Below are 25,301 nucleotides of genomic sequence, written 5' to 3' on the forward strand. Positions count from 1 at the left end.
CGAATATTATTTGCAGTTTTTTAATATTTGTGGGCCGGCTCTGCCCCTAACCACCGTGGATATGGAAGGAAAAGAGTAGTGCTCTGGAGAAAATTTTGCCATTATTATAATTACATTACATTAGTGATTTCTATTCCGCCATTACCTTGCAGTTCAAACCGGATTACATAGGAAGTTATCTGGACATTTCCAGAGGAGTTATAGAGTAGAGCAGGTTGCTTCAGGGTATTGAGATGATTCCTGTGGTGATTAGTTTGTTTTCAAGGATTTCTTGAATAGCAAGGTTTTTATTTCTTTTCTGAAAGTTTTGTAGTCTTTTCTGAAAGTTTTGTAGACTACAAAACTTTCAGAAAAGAAATAAAAACCTTGCTATTCAAGAAATCCTTGAAAACAAACTAATCACCAGTAAATTGGAGAGCTGGTGGTAAGGAATACTGGGAGGAGACACCCCCAGAGGGTTCTCTGTCACAGCTGTAGGGAAAAAAGGGGTCGGGAGGAGACTGTTGATGCCAAGAAGGTATCAACACATTCTTTATGGGGATTTTAAAGGAGAAAGTTACATAAGAACATAAGTAGTGCCTCTGCTGTGTCAGATCAGAGGTCCATCATGCCCAGCAGTCTGCTCACGCGGTGGCCCATTAGGTTTAGGACCTGTATAGTAATCCTGTATCTATACTCTTCTATCCCTTTTCCTTCAGGAAATCATCCAATCCCTTCTTGAACTCCAATACCGTACTCTGTCCTATCACACTCTCTGGAAGCGCATTCCAGGTGTCCACCACCCTTTGGGTGAAGAAGAACTTCCTAGCACTGGTTCTGAATTTGTCTCCTCTTAATTTTTCCAAATGCCCTCTCGTTCTTGTAGTTTTCTCTATGCCCTTCATGATCTTGTAAGTCTCTATCATGTCCCCTCTACGCCTCCGCTTTTCCAGGGAAAAGAGCCCCAGTTTCTCGTCTTTCAGCATATGAAAGGTTGCTCTTTTCTGAACCCTCTCGAGTAACGCCATATCCTTCTTAAGGTACGGCGAACAATATTGGACGTAGTACTCCCGATGCAGGCGCATCATTGCCCGATACAACAGCAGGATAACTTCTTTCATTCTGGTTGCAATACCTTTCTTGATAATACCTAGCATTCTATTCACCTTCTTAGAGACCGCTGCACGCTGACAGCTTCATTGTCTTGTCCACTATTACCCCTAAGTCCTTTTCTAGGGTACTTTCACCCATTACCAGCCCTCCCATCGTATAGCTGTACAGAGGAACCTTGGTTTACGAGCATAATTCGTTCCAGAAGCATGCTCAAAAACCAAAATACTCGTATATGAAGTGAGTTTCCCCATAGGAAATAATGGAAACTCGCTTTGATACGTTCCCACCCCCCCCGAAGCCAGCGGTGCTGCTCCCCCCTGCTCGCAAGGCCCCCCCCCCGCGCAAACCAGCACCTCCTGCCCGACCAACCTGAACTCACCACCCCCGTCTGGCACCGGCACGAGAACCGGCATCGCTCCCTCCCGCTCGAATCGACATCCCCCGCGCGAACCGGCACAACTTTAACTCACACCCCCCCCCCCCCCCCCCCCCCCCGTCTGGCACCGGCATGCAGCCTACAGGTTGTGCTGGTGCTGCTTGAAGATCTTCTTCCTGCCTCTGCCGGCTTTGAGCGTGCATCTGCGCATGCTCACGCCCTTCTAATTCTCCCTCTCGCCGAGTTAAAGTTTATCAGGTGGGGGGGCCTTTGTGAGCGGGGGGGAGCGATGCCGGTTCTCGGGGTGGGTGCTCGCAAATTGAGTCAATACTCAGTTTGCGAGACAAGTTTTGCGAGAATGTTTTGCTCATCTTGCAAAACACTCGCAAACCGGGTTACTCGCAAAACTTTGGGTTTCTGTTTCCTACATGCAAGACTTTACATTTCTCTACATTAAACTTCATCTGCCATTTCGTTACCCACTCTTCTAGTTTGTGCAGGTCCCTTTGTAAGTCTTCACAATCCTCTCTTGTCCCAACTCCACTAAATAGTTTAGTGTCGTCTGCGAATTTTATTACTTCGCACTTCGTCCCTGCTTCTAGATCATTTATAAATACATTGAACAGCAGTGGTCCGAGTACCAACCCCTGCGGAACACCACTCGTGACCCTCCTTCAGTCAGAGTAGTGGCCCTTCACTCCTACCCTTTGCTTTCTACCCGCCAACCAATTCTTGATCCATCTATGTACGTCTCCTTCCACCCCATGGTTCTTCAGTTTCCATAGTAGGCGTTCATGGGGTACTTTGCTAACAGTCCATTTTAGTCAGAAGGCCTACTAAAAACTGAACACATGTTAAACATTTGGTGTTAAACCCACGGTAAATAACATGAGGGTGCTCTTTACCATGCACATATTTAAGCTTCATTTAAAAATAAATGTTACTCATTCACATGTGTGCATTTATGAATTTTAACCATGCTATGGCTTACATTATAGCATTTTCATAAGTTCCTAAACTGTTCAAAGTTCTTAAAATGCATGCAGATTATGAAAAATTGTAGGCGGACCTTAGGAAATTGGAAGACTGGGCGTTCAAATGGCAGATGAAATTTAATGTGGACTGGGAAGAATAACCCAAATCATAGTTCCCGATGTTATGGCCCACCTTAGGGACTAGCACCCAAGAAAAAGATCTGGATGTCATTATACACAATACAATGAAACCTTCCATCCAATGTGAAGCGGCAGCCAAAAAAGCAAACAAGATGTTAGGAATTATTACAAAAAGGTTGGTTAATAAGACTAAGAATGATATAATGCCTTTCTGTTGCTCCATGGTGCAACCTCACCTTGAGTATTGCAATCAATTCTGGTCTCCTTATCTCAAGAAAGCTATAGTGGAATTAGAACATTTTCAAAGAAGAGCGACCAAGATGATAAAGGGGATGGAACTCCTCTTGTATGACAAAAGACTAAAGAGGTTAGGACTCTTCAGCTTGGAAAAGAGATGGCTGAGGGGAGATATGATTGAAGTAAAAAATTACAGACACTCGAAGTTACAGGGAAATACTTTAAAAAGCAATAGGAGGAACTATTTTTTCACTCGGAGAATAGTTAAGATCTGGAATGCATTGCCAGAAGTTGTGGTACGAGTGATTAACATAGCTGGTTTTAAAAAAAGGTTTAGACAATTTCCTGGAGGAAAAGTCCATAGTCTGTTATTGAGACAGACATGGGGCAAACCACTGCTTGCCCTAGATCGGTAGCATGGAATGTTGCTACTCTTTGGGGTTCTAGAATGTTACTAGTTTTTTGTTTTTGCGGGTACTAGCGATTTGAATTGGCCACCTTGAGGATGGAACCTTGAGGGCTAGATGGACCGTTACATTTTGGGAACTACTTTTGGAAACTTGTTATTATGTTCTTATGATCTCAATTATTTTAAGAAAGTGTGATCTGTTGTGTGATTCTTTTGAATTATACACTGTCTTGAGCTTGTTGTTTTTTTTTGGGTATCTGACAGTATATTAAAAATAACATATTATTATTACTATTTCTGTGTATACTGCAGTTTATTCACCACTTACTTTGCCTTGTTCAATGCACTTTGTCAACATAACAATAACAAACACATTCTTCTCCCAGACCATACGCCAGAAGTCTGGTACAGTGTTAGGCAAGGGCCCCTGAGCTGCAATAAACTCTTTCTTTGAGTTATATCCCTAGAAAGGAAAAGAAGCATAAACATAAATGTGTTATGTCTTGTGCCTTGGGCAATCCACAGAGCAGGGCTACTCAATTCTGGTCCACAGGCAGGTCAGATTTTCAACACATGCACAATGAATATCCATGAGAGAGATCTGTGCGCATTGGTGTAGTAAGGGGGGGGGGGGGAAATGGACCGCATCGGGTGCCACTTTGGTGGGGGCACCAGCACTTTCTGCCATCCCCCCCGATGCCATGTTCCCTCCCCACGTACATTTTAAAAAAAAAATTCTTTATTGATTTTCAATTCGAGTACAAAGTGCAATAAATTTTACATACAATTAATATCATGAACAGCACTACATTCGATCAAAAAATAATACAAATAATACCTGGATGTGTGTGAAAAGCAAATAGGACATAAAGGCATTATACAACTAATCAGAGTTAACAAAATTCGTTAATGGACCCCATGTTGTTTTAAACTTCCCCAGCCTGACTTCCCTTAGAAAACACTTCCTGGTCGTGGGGCCAGGAAGTGATATCGAAGGGAAAGCCAATGCCAGCGCAAGCAGCAGGACAGCGAAGCAGCTCATGCTGGCGAAGATTTAAAGAGGTACAGGGGGGAGGGCACATGGAGACGCCAACACAGGTGCCTCCTACCCTTACTACACCACTGTCTGCACATAGAGAATGACACGGTGGTGGGTTACCCGCGGCTAGCCGCATTTAGCCGCAGGTAACCCGCCGAAACGGGGAAGAAAAAATAGTGGCCTCTGTGGGTCGGGGACAAGGCCATTCACCGCCCCGTGGAGCGGTGAATGGACTTGTCCCCGCAGTGAGGCAATCAAGGATCACGCGGTCCCCGCCATCTCCCTCCCTCCTTACCATCGGTTTAATTTCTGCCAGTCCGCACAAAAAAAAAGCCTCCTTCCTTTTCCCCTGCTCTTACTGCCATGCTTATGCTGCAGCTACTAAAGCCGACGTCGCTGCCTGGCTGGCCCAGAACGTCCTCTCCGACTTCAGAATTGAGTCGGAAAGACTTCCTGTCGGCTATAGTAGCTGCAGCAAGAGCATGGCGGTAAGAGCAGGGGAAAAGGAAGGAGGCTTTTTTTTTTTTGAGCGGCAGGGAGGCAGCAGGCTGGCTTTGGCTAGGGAGGGAGAAAGGTAGGCAGGCAGGATTTGGGGGTGGGGGTGGGACAAAGTGTGGAAGGCAGTGAGAGGGACATAGGAAGGAGGCACTAGGGGCACTAAAGACAGAAAGGGGCACTAAAGACATGGGAAGGAGGCACTGGGGGCACTAAAGACAGGAAGGGGCACTAAGGACATAGGAAGGAGGCACTGGGGCACTAAAGACATGGGAAGGAGGCACTGGGGGCACTAAAGACAGGAAGGGGTGACTTCCGGCGGAAACATGGAGCTGTAGACAGCGTGTTTCTACAGCTCCGTTGCACCCGACTTCGGCGCGGCACTTTACCTGCCTTCCTCCTCCTGGTTCGGGTCTCCCGCGGCTCTGAGAAGTGTGTGGGAGGCGCGGTGAGACTCGAGCCGTTTTTTTGTTCTTTTCGTCGCTGCCCTGCTGTTGCGGTCGCGGGACGGCCGGAGGCCATGTGGCGCCGCCGCCAGGGAACGGCTGAGTCTCTGCTCACTGAAGCGGTGGGGCTCCTTATATGCAGGCCGGTCTCGGGTGCGGTGATCTCCTTGTGCTGGGGAGCTAGTTAGAGGAGCGGCGCGATCCAGCCCCGATTTGCTGGGCGGCCCTGCTGTTTTGGTCCCGGGGTTCCCGGCGGTCACGTGGCGCCGCGGGAGGCGCGTGGCTGAGACACTACCCGCCGGCGCACAGCGTGCTTTTCCACTGCAGGACTGCTTCTGGGCCTGGTTTCCTCCTGGTGCTGGGACGTTTCTTGGTGGTGTGGCTGGATTTGGGAGCCTAGGGGGGGTCACCATGGCGGCCAAGGCAGTCCGGAAGGATCGGGAGCGGAGTAGGCTGCCTGAGGCCAAGATGGCGGATCTCGGGGCGCCCCCATCGCCGGAGGCTCCTCACTCCTCCTGGGTTACCGCTGTCACAGCAGAGGTTCAGGCTGCCCTGGAGAGCTCTCTGGGGGACAAACTCCAGCGCATCCTAGATAAACTGGACACGTTGGACCAGCGCTTTGCCTCCCTTACATCAGAGGTGAGTGCGGCTGAGGATCACGTCCAGCAGCTTGCCCAGGAGCAGTCAGCCCACACTACAGCGTTGGCGGCGTTGCGTGCCAAGGTGGATGACCTGGAGAATAGGTCCCGCCGTAATAATCTTCGGTTTGTTGGCCTGCCTGAATCGGTGCGAGATGTGGAGCTGGGGGCGTTATTGGAACGCTGGTTGCCTGAGTCTTTGTCTTTACCATCTTCTTCGGGCCCCCTCAGGGTGGAGAGGGCACATCACTTGGGGCAGCGGAGAGAGAATGCTGACAGACCTCGAGTGGTCATCTGCCGTATCCTGAATTATCATCACAAGATGGAGGTCCTGCGTGCATTGCGGCAGGGCAAGAAGCTCTCGTATGACAACAAGCCGATTCTCTGCTTTCAGGACTATTCGGCGGAGGTCTCTCAGGCACGGCGCAGGTTTTCACCTCTCTGCACCCGTCTCATCCAGCGTCACATCGCTTTTTCTCTGCAATACCCGGCGCGCCTGAGACTGACCCATCTGGGTAGCACTCATCATTTCGACACCTTGGAGGCCGCTCAGCGTTTTGTGACGGAGATGATGCCTGATGAACCACCTCCGGGAGCTGCAATGGACTGAGGAGACCCATTTTTGGGGACTGGTCTGTGGATTGAGTTTGGACTGGGGGTTTCTTTCTTCTCCCCCTGCGTGGGGTCCCTGTGTTTTTTAGAGGGCCTGCCTGGTTGGTGTGTGTGTGGATGGAGGGGGGTTGACTTGGTTGTTCTCTGTTAGCTTGGGTCTGTTCCTGCTCTAATCGGTTTGAGCATTTGGGAATTGGGATTGGTGAGTGGGCTTCGAGGGTTGTTGTAGTGGCTGAGGTGTTGGGGGAGGGGAGGGGTGGGCTGCGTGTTCTTGGGGGTTTGGAAGATGGTGGCTGTCTCTTACTGTTTTCGGAGCTTTGGGGTTGTGAGTCGGGGGGTACTGGTCCTTATCCCGTGGGAGGGTGTACCTAGTTTCCTGGAAGTGATGCCCTTTTTGGGGTATCTTGGGTGTGGATCGGGGGAGGGTTGGTGGTGGAGGGGGGTTTGTGGGATGGGGTGGGGGGAGTTGGGGGGTGGGGCTCGCTGGGGGATGGGGACTCGGTGGAATTTTGGGGTGGGTGGGTTGGGGGTCACTATGTTAGGGGTTTGACTTGGAGGTAGGGGTATGGCTTGATTCTTGGGGCGAGTGGGGGCGAGAAACCGGGGAAGCGGTGGCTGGGACGCTTCTCTGGTACTATACTGGTTCTTTCTTTTTGTGTGACTGGGCTATTGAGAGGTTTACTCTGGAATACACTCTAACTTCTTGGAATGTTGGGGGGATTCACTCCCCTATTAAGCGTTCCAAAACATTGCAGCATTTAAATCGATCTAAAACCTCTATTGCCTTTTTACAGGAGACCCGTTTATCCTCAGTGGAGCATGCCAAGCTCTGTACCTGGTGGGTGGGTTCCTATTTGGAGGCGCCCGCTGTGGGGGGAAAGGGAGGTGTTATTATTTTGTTCCGTAAGGGCCTTCGTTTACTCACCCAGAAGGTGTTCCGCGACCCTAGTGGGCGTTATATAGTTGCCTTAGTGTTACTTGAGAATCGGCCTCTTTTGCTCTGCAATGTTTACGCTCCTAATAATCCTTCGGCCAGGTTTTTTAAGGGGCTTCGCAATCATCTCTTACAGTTTGGAGATGTTCCGATGCTGGTGGGTGGGGACTTTAATGAGGTACCGGACCCGAAGCTGGATCGCTCTGCTTCGTCGGGTAGAGAGACCTCCAAGCTTTTTTTTTTTTTAATTATTTATTTATGAATTTTTCAAATATAACAATCAAGTATATACTTGTACAGAAAGCAAAATTCAAGAAATAAAACAAGAAAATAGTTCAAACTTAATATATGGTATATAAAAGGAAAAAAAATAAAAAATAAAAAATAAAAAAAAAGTTTTTATCTTAAATCTCACTCAAGTCCTCATCATTTGAAATCCAAGATTAAGTAAAAACGGATTTTAAGCAATCATCAATGATAAGAAAAAACAGTTATAGGTAAATCTGTGCAAGGAAGTCATTTATCATTTTGTCCATCTTGCGCTTTCTCCAACCTTGACAGTGATAGGAATGTTGTCAGTTGTGAGGGTTCAAAGAAAACAAATTTATGCGACTTATAATGTACTATACATTTACAAGGATACCGAAGAAAAAAAGTGGCCCCCAGAGTAATAATTGCTGGTCTCAATATCAAAAATTCTTTTCTCCGCCTCTGTGTGTCTCTGGCCAGGTCAGGAAACATTTGAATTCTCAGTCCTAGAAACTCTTTATGTTTATTTTTGAAATACAGCTGACCTCCAAGCTTTATACGGGTGGTCAACTTTTGGAATCTACCTTGGGGTTGCTTGACGTGTGACGGGTGCTACACCCGTTGGAGAGGGATTACTCCCACTTGTCCAGGGCGCACGGGACGCTTTCACGAATTGATTTTATTCTCATTTCTCGCATGCTGCTTCCCCGGGTAATGGGGGTTGAAATGGGCCCCATTGAAATATCTGACCACGCTTGGGTGGGATTACGGTGGTCTTGGGGAGACTCTTTGAACAACAGAGGGTCCTGGCGGTTTCCCTGCTACCTGTATAGGGATACCCGTTTTCACGAGTTTTTGATACAGTGCTGACGTGATTTTCAGGTTAACAATCAGCAGCATCGGGATGATCCCATTCTCTACTGGGAGACGGCTAAAGCTGTCTTACGGGGAGATGTCATCTCTTATGTGGCCAGGGAGTCGAAGCGGAAGCATAGGCTAATTCTGGCTTTGGAGCGGAAGGCGACTGTGTTGAGACGCCAGTATGGCAGGGCGCCCTCCTTCCAGCTTCGGGCGCAGCTTTTAGAGGTCCAGCAAGAACTGAATGAATTGTTGCATCTTCGGGCTTTGCGGACGAGGGAGTACTTTAAGTTTTCTTTATTTCGGTTTGCGAATAAGAGTAGTCGATTGTTGGCCCGCCTGGCGCGTCCGAGGGGTGGACCTGAGAGCATAACGACTCTTCGGGGCTCCTCTGGGGTGCTGCATCATCAGTCGGAGGAGATTTGTGAATTGTTTCGGGAGTTCTTTTCTGAGGTGTATACAGATCCAGGCCCCGAGCTTGTGGATGGGCAAGTTTATCTTGACAGCCTCGATTTGCCTTGTTTATCTCAGAGGGATGCAGCCGTTTTGGATCTTCCTATCACCGCAGAGGAGGTGGAGGGGGCGATTGGGGTCAGTTCGTTGGGCAAGGCGCCGGGCCCGGATGGGTTTCGGAGTGAGTTCTACAAGATGTTGGTGACGGACATAGCGCCAGTACTGGCTGAGGTTTATAATCTGAGTGTTGCTAAGGGCTTTCTTCCTCGCTACGTAAATCTAGCGTCTATTGTAGTTCTCCCGAAGCCTGGTAAGGACCCTCTTTTGCCAGAATCGTATCGTCCTATCTCATTGTTGAATTATGAGGCGAAGCTTTTGGCTAAACTTTTGGCTAACCGCCTGGCACGTGTTTTGCCATCGGTGATCTCAGACTCTCAGGTGGGGTTTGTGCGGGATAGGCCGGTGGCGAAGAATATCCGGCGCATCTTGTTGGCGTTAGAACGGGTGGGACAGGATGGTAGCCCCGCCATGCTCATCAGTTTCGATGCAGAGAAGGCCTTCGATAAGGTGCGGTGGGGTTACCTTTTTGCGGTGCTGAGGACGTACGGTTTGGGCCCCTTTTTCTTTGGTGCAATCCAGGCACTGTATAGTGATCCAGAGGTGCGGATTTCGGTTAATGGGACTAGCTTGGGTTTTTTTCCTATTGGCCGGGGGACTCGCCAGGGCTGTCCCTTGTCGCCGCTCCTTTTTGTGCTATCTTTAGATCCTCTACTTTGGGAGATTCAGGCAAATGCGGAGATTCGGGGATTGGTCCTGGGTGATTCACATTTTAAACTGGCGGCGTTTGCGGATGATCTCTTGGTCTTTTTAACGGACCCGCAGCATTCCTTGCCCGTATTGTTGGAAAGTCTTCGGGAATACGGAGATTTCTCTGGCTTTGCCTTGAATTATGCGAAATCTGAGGCGCTGGCTTCCTCGGTTCATCTTCAGCGGTTGTGGGGGGATAGTTTCCCGTTGCGCTGGGCTGACACCTCTTTTAGATATCTGGGGATTAAGCTGACGATGGACGTGGCCCAACTGTATCGTCTTAACATAGATAAACTCCTGGCGGATACTAAACTGTTGCTAGCCAAATGGCAGGCGTTGCCGCTGTTTCTGTTGGGGAGAATTCATTTATTTCGTATGGTTGTGTTCCCGAGGTGGCTTTACGTTCTTCAGACTCTTCCCCTTTCTTTGTTGCAGAGGGATATTCGGTCCCTTACCTCCCTATTGATCCGGTTTTGTTGGGGTGGACGTAGACCTAAACTGAAATGGTCCCTGTTGGTGGGGCCTGCCCACGGGGGTGGTTTGGGGGTGCCTGACATCAGGGTTTATAACCAGGCCTGTTTGCTTCGTTATCTTAGTGATTGGGTGTTGGGTACCTCTTTTTATACAGATCTCTCTCTGGAGCGGGATCATTTCTATCCTCTTCATCTCCTGTATCTCCTCCATGCCCCGTTGTCTAAATTGCCGAGACCCTGTAAGCGTAGTATTTTGTTTCGGTCCTTGTAGACGGTGTGGCACCAAATCCTTCGGTTGTGGAATCAGGACTCTCATTCTAGTGTATTTCTACCGTTGGCGGGGAATTTAGCTTTCCCTCCGGGGGTTGGACCTTCTGTGTTCGGTCGCTGGAGGGCGCGGGGGGTGGAACAGTTGCGGCATGTTCTGCGGGATGATGGGTCTCTCTTACCTTATGCTGAGTTGGTGGGGAGGGGGGTCCCTGAGATTGGCCTTCCATTTGCTTATTGTCAACTCAGTCACTATGTGGCTTCCCTTCAGGGGACTTCCCTGCAGGGGGATTTTGGGACCCAGCTCTGTACTTTTTTGGCTGCGGATCCTGATACTAGGGACTCTATATCTGCTTTGCATGGCCGGATTCTGGCTCTTTGCCCGCCTAGGGTTTTCCCTAGTATTTTGGAGGCATGGCAGCGGGACTTGGGTAGGGACTTGGGGGACAATTTCTTGTTAAAAACCCTGAATCGAACTGCGGGCTTGGTACATAGTGCTGAGCTACGTGAATGTCACTTTCGAACTGTCCTGCGGGCCTACGCTTCCCAGAGTCAGGCTTACCATATGGATTGTATTGATACTCAGTTATGTATCCGCTGTTCGGTGGAGGTAAATTCTTACTTTCATGGTCTTTGGAGTTGTGAGGGGATTCAGACCTTCTGGACGGAGATGGCCTCCTTTTTACAGGGTTTGTTGCGGACCCCTGTGCCAGTATCCGTGCAGTCTATGCTGTTTGCCCATTTTTCATTCTTGCATATGTACAATTCTAATGAAAAATTATTTCTTAGTAAATGTTTTATTTTAGGGAAGAAATGTATCTTGTGTTGCTGGCTGTCTTCTGAACCACCTTCATTCTGGTACTGGAGGAATCGCCTCCATGAACTTATGGGTTGGGAGGCCCGTTTGGCTCGTTCTTCTCGACGCCGGAGCAGAGACTTTGTTTACACTTGGACTCCATATTTGAACATTTTGACTCCTGAGAGTCGTAGCCGGGTCTTGAATAGACTCCACCTCTGAAACTGTGCTTATGGGTGTCTCTGCTGTTCCCTGCTTACGAGTTTTCTGTATCTGTGGGGGGATGGGGAGGGGTGGGTGGGGGGTAGGGCTTCTTTGTTGGGGGGGGGGTATGGTGGGTCCGGGGAGGACATAAGAGTCCAGTCCTCCGCGGGTGTTTGATGAAAATGCATACCATGGTAGTTATTGCTGTTGTATTTACTGTTGCTTAATAAAATAGATTTGAACATAAAAGACAGGAAGGGGCACTAAGGACATGGGAAGGAGACACCGGGGGCACTAAGGACATAGGAAGGAAAGAGGGAGGGAATAGAAAGGGACAATTCTTGGGCCTGAGTGCAGAAAGAAAGAAATGAAAGAAAGGATACACAGACAGAAGGAAATGCAACCAGAGACTCATGAAATCAATCACCAGACAGCAAAGGTAGGAAAAATGATTTTATTTTCAATTTAGTGATCAAAATGTGTCAGTTTTGAGAAGTTATATCTGCTGTCTATATTTTGCACTATATTTGTCTATTTTTCTATAGTTACTGAGGTGACCGAGCTTGTGGAGATGGGGCGGAAACAGGGTTTTAAAATTTTAGTCCTAGTAGTTTGCCAGTCCACAAAATAATTCTTTTATTTCTGCCGGTTCACAGGTGTAAAAAGGTTGAAAAACACTGATGTAGAGTATGCCAGCTTTCTTTTTCGCCCAGCTGCTCGCGTTTAAAAAGCCGCGCTTGCACGGCTGCTCGAGTTGATCAATCTTCTCCTCTCTTACAACTTCCTGTTTCCGGTTGAGTCAGAGGAGAATATTGAACAAATGAGCACCCGCACGTGCGGCTGGGCGAAAAAGAAAGCTGGCATACTCTATATCTAAGGTGAGATGGAGGGAGAGAGATGGCGGAACACTGCAATCGGTCAGGTGTCTGCTGTTTTTGTATCACTGCCTGTCTGCGCTCACATTCCAGATCCTCCTGCATTTTTAGGGTGCACAATTGACCTGATTCGAGCTTTAGGTGAACATGGGGGACACATCATTGCAAGGGAGGACAAGTCAATTGATTTATTTTATGTTCTGTTTTTACTACAGGGCAGAGGCACTGAAACAGATTCTCAGTGCAGTAGTAGTAGTGGCAGGACTCTCTTCTGTCTTCATGGTGTTTCGCAGTACTGAGGCTTATATGGATGCTGCGGGGACGGTGACGGGGCGGTGAATGGGATGGCGGTGACGGGGCGGTGAAAGGGATGGCTGTGACGGTGACGGGGCGGTGAAGGGAACGACGGTGATGGGGCGGTGCAGAGGATGGTGGGCCAGGGACGGTGCAGTGACGGGGACAGATTTTTTCCCCGTGTCATTCTCTATCTACACACACTTCCTTCCTTGATATGCAAATGAATTGGACACCATGATATCAATCGGATATATGAAAATGAAGTGAATTTTGAGTATACACGACAAAGAACTAAAAGTTCAAGAACATTTATTGGTGGTGGTTGTTATACTCGGTTGCATGGGTGAACATTTCATGAAATTTTTAATAGTACATTTTACTGGGTGAATGAACTGGGAAGGCTCTGTGTTGGTGATATTTATGTGTAGTTGATGTGATTCATATATGTTAGTATTTAATAAAATAATTTAATGAATATTATAATAAATGATGAAATATTTGAATTGAGGATGTAATTAGCTTTTTTGAGGTAATGTTTAATTATGCATATTCATTATGGATATCCTGAAAATCTGGTCTGCCTGCGGACCTCGAGGACTAGACTTGAGTAGCCCTGTCATACAGTAATCAGAAATAGGAACACAGAAGTACTTACAGGGATGTAGTTTGCATTTATATAGTCATCAGTTTCTTGGCTTCCCACAGGAAGTTTAACACGGGAAATGTCATCTGAAAAGATAGTTAAATATTTAAAATTCATGTTAGCAAAATTATGTACAAAATCTGAAAATACTGAGCCAAAAGTAGCAGCTGTTTGTCCTCCGCGCCACAGAAGAATAATGTGAACAGTGTGCTAATGCAACTTAAAATTAGATAAATCTCACCTGTCATTATTTAAGACCTTCAATAGGACACCAACCTCGCATTCTGTCTGCCTAGTCTTTTGTTAACCAGGGCTTGCTAAACCTGTCCTGAACACGACACCACCAGTCAGCTTTTAAGCCTATGTACATGAATATGCATGAGCTATGTTTGCATACACTGGAGACCCACTTTGTCAGTCATCGTCAAAAATTTAAAGTATAAACCCCTAATATATAATGCTCAAAATTGCACATGCAAATTAATTACTTAACAAGTGCCGATACTTGGTAATAATTGGAATTTAAACACACCTAGCTTTACAGAATAATTTCCATAAAGGATGTGCATGTACATTTTTCTATGCAGATCTGAAAAGGGGGGACATGGGAAGAGCATGGGTGTTTTGAGGATTTGGCGCAGTGTTATATATTGGGAGATCTGTCCCTAATTTAGGTATGAGGATTTACACTAGGTTTCAGTTGGACTCAGATTTCAGTGCTAAGCTTGGAACACCATTTACAGAATACAACTTAGGTTCATCTTTTGGGCGCAAAAAAAAAATTGGGCACCATTTACAGAACTGAGTTCTAAATGCTTAAATTACCCATTTTTATTTACTTATTTAAAAAGGTTCATCCATTGCTACATCTGAGTGGTTTATAACTATCCTGCATCATAATATATGAAATGCTAAAAAACCATAATAATAAAAACTGCAATCACATAAATGGCAATAAAACAATACATCATCATCATCATCATAAGTCACATATTACCCAACAATCTAAACAAATCCAATACATATAAAACAGCTTCACTCAACTCCAATAATACAGCAGGTAATCTAAAATAATTCTTCTCAGATGGTCTATGTAAGAAATACAATGTGTGCATAGGAAAAAAAAATGTAACTGCCTATCTCATAAAAAGCAAAACAATTTTTTTTAATGGATTCTTCTTTGGCAATGCGAACAATCCTTTAAAAATTTTTGAAAACATATTTGTTTAATTTAGCCTTTGGACAAGAATGATCATACTTATTTAAGTACCAGGAGATGATCAAGGATCGACTTGGAGAAACAGTAATTCAAATTTGCATTTTAAGACTGTTTGAACTTTAGATAGGTCTGTTTCTATATACTGATGGAGATCTTTTTATGCTGTATTTTATTGTAAACCGCTGTGAACAGCTGTATGTTATTGGCGGTATATCAAATTTTAATAAGCAAACATGTTAAGGCCCCTCCTTCCCACCTATACTGTACAGATTATTAATCTCAACCAAAAGATCAAGAAACCACCCATCTTCAGTTTACACTCAATTGTGCGTAGATGTTCGAATTTGTACATTTTTAAGTGCGTCTTTTTACATTATGTATGTGAACTTGTAATCCGCCTAGTTGATAGGCGGACTAGAAATTTTTAAAATAAATATATACTGAATTTGGTCAAAATGCAGCATTTTAATCTAAGTAGGCAGGTGAACCCCTCTGGCTTTGGTAGTGATTGTTATGCCATTGTGTCCTCGATGAGTTTGAGTGACAAGGCATTAATTCCATCTGGTTTGTACAAGTTGTCAGTTTCAGCCAAAAGGGTGAAAAGGAGCTATCTTCCATTTAGAAATACAGATGGGTAAGAGACCACAAGATGGAAAAAATGATAAATGATCAAAGGGGAATTACTAAGATATTTCAATTAACATGGGGTCCATTAACTAATTTTATTAATAAGAGTTGAATGATTTATTAATACATTTCTGGTTGTAAATTACAAATGGGATGGGTGGGGATATCTTGTTCAGTCAAGTGGGTGGGTGGGTGGTATGACAAACCCAAGTCCGTTTCGAGTTTTGTCTATGACAAACCCAAGTCCGGTCCGAGTTTTGTCCTAGAGATAAAGAAGAAATACACTATACCCCTATGCAAGAGAGCTGACCAAGTAGAACCACAGATTACAGAACTAGCTGACTATTGCTGGAACAGAGAGTTGGCAACAGATGAGGTATAGCAGGGAAAAGAAAGGCTGGAAAGCTGCCCACAATTTAAACCTGTCCCTCACCCTGCCAGGAAATTATTACCTTTCCAGCAGCCTGTCCCTGTAAGAGCCAGGGCTGGAAAGGAATCTGCACTTAGCCAAACGGAACCAGCTAGTTTGTGGAAGGCCCTTCCCCCACCTAGGCTCAGGGGGAGTAGCTCTCCACAGCTTAAAACGAGATAGTGCAGAACAGTATGGAGGCAAGCCGAGTGGAGACCAGCAGAAGAAAATCAAGCTGGACTGTGGAAAACGGGAGCTGGCAGGAGCCTGAGAGAAAGGGAGATTTTCTCTCCCCAGCCTAAGGAGGCTAGGAAAACTGACTGCCAGATGATAGATGCAGAGGAGCTGGCTTCTGCCTCTGAGAGTTGGGAACAAAATCCAGGGGAAGCCATGCATACGCAGGAGAGTCTGGTATATAAGAAGTGCCTCTGCTGGGTCAGACCAGGGGTCCATCATGCCCAGCAGTCCACTCACGCGGTGGCCCAACAGGTCAAGGACCTGTGTAGTAGTCCTCTATCCCCTTTTCCTTCAGAAAATTGTCCAATCCCTTCTTGAACCCTAATACTGTACTCTGTCCTATCACGCCAGGTGTCCACCACCCGTTAGATGAAGAAAAACTTCCTAGCATTGGTTTTGAATCTGTCCCCTTTCAACTTTTCTGAATGCCTTCTCGTTCTTGTATTTTTCGAAAGTTTGAAGAGCCTGTCCCTCTCTATGCCCTTCATGATCTTGTAAGTCTCTATCATATCCCCTCTAATTCTCCTCTTCTCCATGGAAAAGAGCCCCAGTTTCTCCAGTCTCTCAGTGTATGAAAGGTTTTCCATACCCTTTATCAAACGTGTCGCTCTCCTCTGAACCCTCTCGAATATCGCCATATCCTTTTAAGGTACGGCGACCAATATTGGATGCAGTACTCCAGATGCGGACGCACCATCGCCTGATACAACAGTAGGATAACTTCTTTCGTTCTGGTTGTAATACCCTTTTTGATTATACCTAGCATTCTATTTGCTCTCTTAGTGGCCGCCGCGCACTGTGCCAACAGCTTCATTGTCTTATCCACTATTACCCCCAAGTCCCTTTCCTGGGTACTCTTACTCAATAACATCCCTCCCATTGTACCTTGGGTTTTTGCTTCCTACATGCAATACTTTACATTTCTCCACATTGAACTTCATCTGCCATCTCGTCGCCCACTCCCCTACCTTGTTTAGGTCCCTTTGCAATTCTTTGCAGTCCTCTTTAGTCCGAGAACCACTAAATAGTTTGGTGTTGTCTGCAAATTTTATTATTTTGCACTTCATCCCTGTTTCTATGTCATCTAATATAATAAAATGGTAAGCCGCGCATGCGCAGTTCCTAAGTGTGCGCCGCTTTTCTGTGAGCTGTAGGGACACATAGGAAGTGCGCATGTGCGGCTTACGGTTCTTTGAAAGACGCGGCGGTGGCTACTTTCACGATCCCCGCCTGCGTCGGACTTCCGACGCAGGTGGGGATCATGAGAGGAGCCACCGCCGCGTTTTTCAACTAAAAAAAAAAAAAAAGTCAAAACGGATGATGGCGGCTGCAGACCGCGGCACCTGTAGCCCGCCGCGGCCGAGCACGGAAACGGGCCGAAGTTTTTTTCAACTTCACAGACACTGCAGCGGCTCCTCTCACGAGCCGCTCCTGCGTCGGAGAAGGCGGCGATCGTCAGAGGAGCCGCCGGGAAGTTAGACTGCTGGAGGCTCGGCCTGTTAGGTCCGTGTGCAGGCTCCTCTCGCGGTTAATGGAGGGAGAGGGAATGCTGCGGCTGCTGCACAGGGAAGTAGGGAAGGAGATAGGGAGAAAGGGACCGGTCTGATGTCGCCCTCGCCTTCTGTTTTGCTGAAAAATCCACCACCCTCGGCTGCGATTCAGAAACATTCCGCTGGGGGGGGGAGGGGGAGAACCGCGGCAGATTGAAAGCAGGAAGGGGAGCCACGGCCAACGTTCCTGAATCACAGCTGAGGCCAGCGGATTTTTCAGCGACACAGAAGGTGAAGGCAATATCGGAATGGAATGGAGAGAAGAGGGAGAACATGTTGGGCCTAGGAAATTCCCTGGATTAACTTTTTTTTAATTTTTATAAAGTGCAAAGGGGGAGAGTATTAAAAGAAGTGCCAGACTGGGCATGGGGGACAGCTTATGGGGCCAGGAACAGAGGAGAGAGAGAGATGGTAGGTAAGGGTCTGAAGGGAGAGAAGCTGGATCTGGGGAAAGAGATACTTGAAGGGAGGACTATTGGGGAGAGATGGTGGACCTGGGGGAGGGAAGTTGGACCTAGGGATGGAAGGGAGGGAGAAATGTTAGGTCTGGGGGTGGAAAGGGGAGAGAGATGCAGCATCTCTTTTTTTCCCTCCATCTTATTGTTCAGCATCAAGGGGGGAAGGAAGAAGAACAACAGAAAATGGAGGAAAAAAGAATCCATGGGAGGGCAGAGAGCTGGGATAAGAAGATGCTAGGGGATGAAGAGAAAGGGACAGGGAGATATAGACTGACCAGTGGAGAGAGGGAGGGGTATTCTGAAAGTGGTGAGCCATTTGTATGAGGTCAAAAGGGAGATGACAAGATGAATGAGAGTATGGAGAGAAACAGAAAGAAACAGACATATATTCTACCGCCAGCGGGAGGAAGGGAGACAGAAATAAAAGAAGAAAGACACAGGGACAGCGAGAGACACAGAAAGACAGACAGACAAAGGGGGCCAGGGACAGAGACAGACAGAAAGAAAGACAGCAGGACAGAGAGAGAGACACGGAAATAAAGACAGACAGACATATATTCTAGCACCCGTTAATGTAACGGGCTAAAATACTAGTTTATAAATATATTGAATAGCAGTGATCTGAGCACCGACCCCTGCGGGATGCCACTCGTTACCTTCCTCCAGTCAGAGTAGTGGCCCTTCACTCCTACCCTCTGCTTCCTACCCGACAACCAATTCCTGATCCATCTATGTACGTCTCCTTCTACCCCATGGTTCTTCAGTTTCTGAAGTAGGCGTTCATGGGGCACCTTGTCAAAGGCTTTTTGGAAATCTAAATAGATGATGTTTATGGGGTCCCCTTTGTCCATCCTTTTGTTAATTTCTTTGAAGTGTAGTAGGTTCGTTAGGCACAATCTCCCCTTGTAGAAGCCATGTTGGCTTGTGATTAGAAGTTTATTTCTTTCAAAATGCTCATCGATGCTGTCTTTTATCAGCGTTTCTGCCATTTTCCCCGGAACCGAGGTCAGACTCACCGGTCTGTAATTCCCCGGGTCACCTCTTGATCCCTTTTTAAAGATGGGCGTAAGATGGGCGTAACATTGGCTATCTTCCAATCCTCCGGGATCACTCCTGTTTTCAGGGTTAGATTGCAAACTTGCTGTAGTAGTTCTGAAATTTTCTCCTTTAGTTCTTTCAGTACCCAAGGGTGGATTCCGTCCGGGCCTGGCGGTTTGTTGATTTTTAATTTTTCTAACTGCCTACGTACGTCTTCAAGGCTTACTTCTATGGATGTTAATTTATTTGTTTGGTCTCCTTTGAAGATTTGCTCAGGTTCCGGTATGTTGGATGTGTCCTCTTTTGTAAATACAGATGAAAAGAATATGTTTAGTCTTTCTGCCACTTCTCTCTCCTCCTTCACCACTCCCTTTCTTTCTCCGTCATCCAGCGATCCCACCTCCTCCCTAGCTGGCTGCTTCCCTTTAACATATCTGAAGAACGGTTTGAAATTTTGTTCTTCCTTGGCTAGCCTTTCTTCATATTCCTTTTTAGCTTTTCTCACCACATGGTGACATTCTTTTTGATACTTCCTGTGCTCTTTCCAGTTCTCCTCAGTTTTGCCTTTGTTCCATTTCTTGAATGAATTCTTCTTATCACCTATCGCTTTCTTCACTTCTTTGGTTATCCACGCCGGGTTTTTTGTTCGATTCTTTTTGCACCCTTTTCTGAATCTTGGGATATGCAGATTTTGCGCCTCGATCACCGTGTCCTTGAATAAAGACCAGGCTTGTTCTACAGTCTGCCATTTCTTTGAGGCTTTTCCAATGGATATAGAAATGCAATGAGAGATATGTGCTGTGTCTTTGCCTATAATCTCTGAGCCTCCAGAGAAGACAGTGTTTGGCCCTTAAAGGAGATTAGTACCTTCTCCTTTTATATTGAACTTTAAGTTTGTGCCTGAGAGCTTTAATTTTGAGCCTAACAAATGTTTGGAGTTATTAGCAGCTAGGCCGAGCAAAGTACGTTCTTCCCCCACAGCTGTGCATAATTGATCAGCAGGGAAACGTTCTGAGAGCCCTGCACGTTCCCAGAGCCAAGGCTACCAAAGTAAAACTTCTCCGCAGACTTGACTATGCTAAGTTTTCCTTATAAAACCTGTGCTTCTGAATATTATGCCTACTTACAGAACAACAGTTTGTTTGAGGAAACCTTGAGCTGAAGGGAAACCATGTGACATGCTTGCCTGCTTTTGTTGCTCAGTTTTTGTTTGGAGTTTTTTTTTCTTCTGTGTTTACATGTCCATGAACTGGCAGAGCTGCTGGGGAATAAGCAGCTTAGTAAATGTTTTAAACTTATATTCTTAAAACTACCTGCTCTGGTGAAGAGGACTGTATTTCAGGATACTGAGAAAGTCCAGAAGCAGGGGACTGAATTATAATGCTTTACTTACAAAACTTGGACACTGGATTTGAGTTTGTCTCTGGATGAGAAGCTTATGTTTGCCAAAGGTGAATGGTTGTTTGTTTTGAAATTGCTAAGCTGAAGCCTGCATTTTTGCTTTGTGAAACCCGTAACCATCATAAAGCTAAGATTTGATGCATTCTGACTTGGACTCTTCCCTTTGCATGCCCTTAATAGGCTAACAGTAAGCCAGGAAAAGTCCTGAAGGGTCCCTTGGTGGTAAGGGACATGCCAGGCCAGAGAACTTTGTCACGATCCTGTGGGCTCGCGACGTAGCTCAAGAGCGCGGGTGTGACAGTGGGAAGGGGAAAAATGATTGTTCATGTTTTTCTGAAAGATAAATGTGCTTTTTCTTGTGTTATTCTATGTATATCTAATTGTTTATTGCATTGTTGTTGATTTGGAAAATCAATAAAGATTAAATTTAAAAAAACAAGTGCAAATAAAAGCATGCTTGTGGAAATGTTCAAGCTTCTCTTTCAGCCACATCTGCAAAATATCTGAACACAAAGTTAACTTACATGGCAGTATATCGATGTACCTGTTTTTCCCTTTATTCTCAGGGATATCAGCAGCATACTTTAGCTGAGTGATGCCAACAGGCTTTAGACTCTAAGAGCAAAGAGAAATGGTTGAGTTTACTCATTTGCTCTACAGATTACAATAATTTATTCACTGTAGGAAGCAGATGGTTACAAAGTAACAGGTCAATTTTCAAAGCTGGCAGTTGGCTGATTTATTTAGACAGATAAAAACAACAGACTGGATGTTCTGAAAGATGATTTATATTCACTCTTCACAATAAAAATACAAATAAAAGTCAGAATTAGTAATGCACATATGATTGTCCTGATGGACCCTATAAAGTCCGTGTTTTGGCGAAACTGCCTTCAGATGATGTAGGGTACAAAGATAAAAATATGAGCAAAACAATGTACGTGTCTTTGACCATAAAACCCGCTTCAAAGCACTACACGGACTTGCCCCTAAATATATAACTGACCTTTTCGTCTTCTCAGCCAACAGACACAAGAGAAGCTCACATTCCAACTTCGTTTCCCCCCCAGTGAGAGGTTGTAAACTGAAAAAACACCATGAACATCTTCTCTCGCACCAAGCAGCATCATGGGGGTAAAGACCTAGAACAATTGCTTTCGCCCACTACTTATGAGGAATTTAGGAAACGTCTGAAAACACACCTGTTCCTAAAGTATCTAGACAACTGATCCTCTCTTCTCTCTCCCCTCTATAGCGATTAACTTGTTCTATTAATCACTCTCTCCTCAAAAATGGATTTCCTGTCCTATTAACCCTCTTTCTTCCTCCCCTCTTAAAGTCAATCAATTTGTACCTTTGCTTAATCTTTGTAAACCGCATAGAACTTCACGGTATTGCGGTATATAAGCTGTTATTAATATTATTATTATTAAAATGGCTTGAAACAAGCAGAGCCTTGACCCATGAGGAAGGCGATTTCGCTGAAACACGGACCATAACTTGTCTGGCTGCGGCAGTTGAAGAGATTTTGATTGGTGAAAAGGACAGAGATAAGTGCCGATTGATTTATAAATTTCCTTTGGATTGAACTTATGAATTGTACTTTCGGATGAACTATATAAACAGACCAATTGAAGAAGTATATGAACAGTATGGATTGACTACTGCCGTAGTCCAGTTTTGATTTTTGATTTTGCACACGATTGCACTTTACATATTTGCACTTTATATTTGTAGTAAAATATTCATTTTAGAAAGAATATGTAAGAAATGATGTAATTTTAAAAATAAAGGTGATAAAATAAAATAGCATAAGAACATTCTGAGAATAGAATTTGTAAAGTGAATGTTAGGAAGTTTGTTAGAACATCCCGGTTTTTAATTTTATGTTAACTGTTAACACATACTTTATAGAATAAAGCCCTCCACCTGGTTTAGTTTCCCCTTAACTCTGGTGATGCCTTTGGGACCACCTATTTTCTGAGCAGCTATAGCCAGCTAGTTACACTTGATAACTACATTGGATACTCAGGGCAGGGATGCACAGAACTCTGTCAAGCCATTGAAAAACACTGGGTTGGGAGCCATTTACTTTTGTTGGGCTCTGCTCTGTACAATTAGCATGCAAACTATATGCATTCTATTTGTGCTGAGTATCTTGGTGGAAATGGAGGAACTGTGCCTGGCACCTGCGCACAAGAGTTGAGCAGTAGGCACAGCTTTTGTGCGCAGGCCCAGTACAGTACAGGACTGCAATTGCTGGTGCTTCTTCTTTTTTTTTTAACAGTGTTTTATGTGTGTGTGTGTGTGTCCCATGCCTATGGACAGGATGCAGCCATTAGGCGCAGGACACACACACATGTAACATGCACAAACTGCTCCTCGTCAAGCTACCTTTGGCTCCAGACCTCCTGGAAAATTTTGACAGCTGAAAAGTGGGCGGTCTTTGCTGTGCATTACACAGAATGTTCATTTTAATCCTAAAGAGCATTTGCATAGGATTCTTGATGTCTGCTACCACGATTGACAGAAGAATCCTGAGAACCCTTTTGTGCATTGGAGGCTGAGCTAACTTGTAAGTAAGACTGGCTACAACCAAATAGCAAGGCAAGCTTTGAGCATCTGACTCTCAGTGAGATTAAGACTGAGTTGTTTAATTCTTTAGTTAGGAGGCTGGGTCTTTCTGAATACTGACCCCTAAATTAGGTTTATTTTTATCTTAATTTTGATGTCAATTTATTTATTTTTAAGGATCCTGATGAAGGCTGAGAATTTGCCGAAACACGGACTGTGTAGGGTCCATGTCTCACTTTTGTGAGTTTATACTATCAGCGACACTTCTGTACTTAAACAAATCCTGAAGTTGCTTTGATTTGTTTTTAATATGACTATTTGAATAAATACTATTTCCTGGACATCTAGAAACTCGTGTTCCACTTTGTGCTTTCATCTTTATTTTTTTTCTCATAATTAATGGAAATATTTGATTAAAAATACTGGAAATTCCATGCAATTACAATGTCAATAAGAAGAAGTAGGTACAAAACTCAGGTACAAAAAAAAAAATGGGGGGAGAATGAACCTACCCTGAATTTGTTATTTTACAATCAGGTTCCTTAAAAACAAGGTCAGTTTATACCTCATATTCTTCACAAAACCCATAGCATGTATTGACATTCTGTTTCTTGAAGTGGGATTCAAATTCTGCAACTTGAACCAGCTTTGACCTAAAAAACCCAAAACATTCATATATACAGTATATATAAATTAAACAAAGCTGCAAGAATAGTGAGTACATATTAAGATTATTTGCATCTAAAAAGTATAATCTTCAATACAAACGTGTTTTCCAATCTAAAAACTTGGAAAGACCTTACAGAAACAACCAGAACAGAATCTAACCACGCCATATTCGGGAAGAAACTGAAAACTCATCTATTCGACACTTAATCTCTTTCCCCCTCCACCCCTTCTCCCTTCCCCTACCCCTCCTACCCACCTTCTTCTCTTTTCCCTCCCCTCCTCGCCCCTCTCTATAAGTCGTCTTGAGCCTGCCTAGGTATGAGCGACACAGAAATAGATTAGATTAGATAATCAGGGTCTGAAAAAGGTAGGTCAGAGGGCTGAGAACAGATGTTTTTTGCGCTGATTATCACATGAGCACAGAAACTATGCTGCCATCTGTGTACAAAATAGGTGATGGTAAGTACTCACATGCTAATAACCATATGCTAATGGGGAAATTAGAACATGGCCATTATTACAGAAATGTAAAAATCAGCCATTAACTGGCATCACAAAAACAGCCCTAGCACATGGGAAAAACATACGTTGAGGCTAGTGCAGGCCACTTTTTAGCACTGCTTAGTAAAAGGACCCCGATATTATGGAGGAAAAAACCCAGAGGTGGTGGTAGTATTATCCTAAACGGGTTTTAGACAAGCACATATTCTAAGTCCAGTTAAGGCATTCAACAGCTGTAAATGGAACACCAACCAAGGGCAACAGAGGATGAAATTCCTCATGCCCATTTCTCCATGCAAACCCAGGTCCGTCAAAGACTCAACTAATCATCATGTGATGTACTGAACAAGTCCTCAATATATGTATTCCAACATGGCTACCCGCTCAACGGAGCTCTGCTGAGACCAGGGCTTAATCTGTGAAATGGAAATGTGAGGGTAGAAAAAATGGGATGGGGCCATAGCTGGAAGTGACTTTTGGGGAAGGGTGGGACAGAATCTGAACTCTCTCGTTGCTAAGTGCACAAAAAAGAGACTTCTAGTATCAAGAATACCAACTGCCTCCTCTCAACAAGCTGACACCATTTTGGTTCTATTGGAAGTTACTTTCAATTAAGAACCTGCACTTTTTTCCATAAGGGAAATACACACAGATAGAACAATACAGTATTCATTGCTATCATGGTATGTACAAAACTAACCCATTTGGATAAATTGCCCTTGAGAATAACCATTGAACATTCTTCTCAAGTACAACTACTGTGATTTCCAAAGTTCACTTGTAACAAAATATCCTTAGTTACACTACAGTATAATTCTTTACCATAAGCTTAATTTTAAAGAACTAAAAATGCATTAGGATTTTTACTTACTTAGCAGTTCTTCATGGGAGAGAAGGAAAAATACAAAATTAGAACAAGGTTTACACATGTCTCTTTTCTTATGCTTCTGTCAAACATTTATCAAACATTATAAAACAGATTAACAGACAGCAGCACAATAATACAGTTATATCTGAAACATCCAATCATGATTACAAATCCCACTTGTAGCCTAAAGAGGAAAATGTAAGCACAATTTATTGAATTCTGGTCACAAGATTGCAATAAGTGTTCCTTTCTTCCTCCTACCCTGGGAAATTGGGGAATAATTATAAGAATCTATTAAATTTTATTATTAACATAACAATAAACCATGCAGACAACAATTCAACTTATGATCAAGGTTTGGAAATTGCAATTACTGTTCATAATATGAAGTTTTATCATATAACAGTACTCTACGGACTTGGTTTGCTAAGTTTT

At 44.7% G+C, this 25,301-nt stretch overlaps 1 protein-coding gene across 1 annotated transcript in view; it reads right to left on the reverse strand.

The window, feature by feature from the left end:
• Positions 1 to 25,301, reverse strand: part of LOC117352352 (receptor-type tyrosine-protein phosphatase beta-like) — a 450,002-nt gene that overhangs the window by 14,901 nt on the left and 409,800 nt on the right. Inside the window, exons 32-36 of the mRNA XM_033928784.1 lie at positions 24,870 to 24,878; positions 23,394 to 23,481; positions 20,779 to 20,869; positions 13,328 to 13,401; positions 3,558 to 3,692 (exon numbers count right to left, since the gene is read on the reverse strand). Of these exons, the coding sequence (XP_033784675.1) occupies positions 3,558 to 3,692; positions 13,328 to 13,401; positions 20,779 to 20,869; positions 23,394 to 23,481; positions 24,870 to 24,878 (397 nt within the window). The remainder of the gene's footprint in view (positions 1 to 3,557; positions 3,693 to 13,327; positions 13,402 to 20,778; positions 20,870 to 23,393; positions 23,482 to 24,869; positions 24,879 to 25,301) is intronic.

This window comes from Geotrypetes seraphini, chromosome 19, assembly GCF_902459505.1.
Source record: "Geotrypetes seraphini chromosome 19, aGeoSer1.1, whole genome shotgun sequence".
NCBI lineage: Eukaryota > Metazoa > Chordata > Amphibia > Gymnophiona > Dermophiidae > Geotrypetes > Geotrypetes seraphini.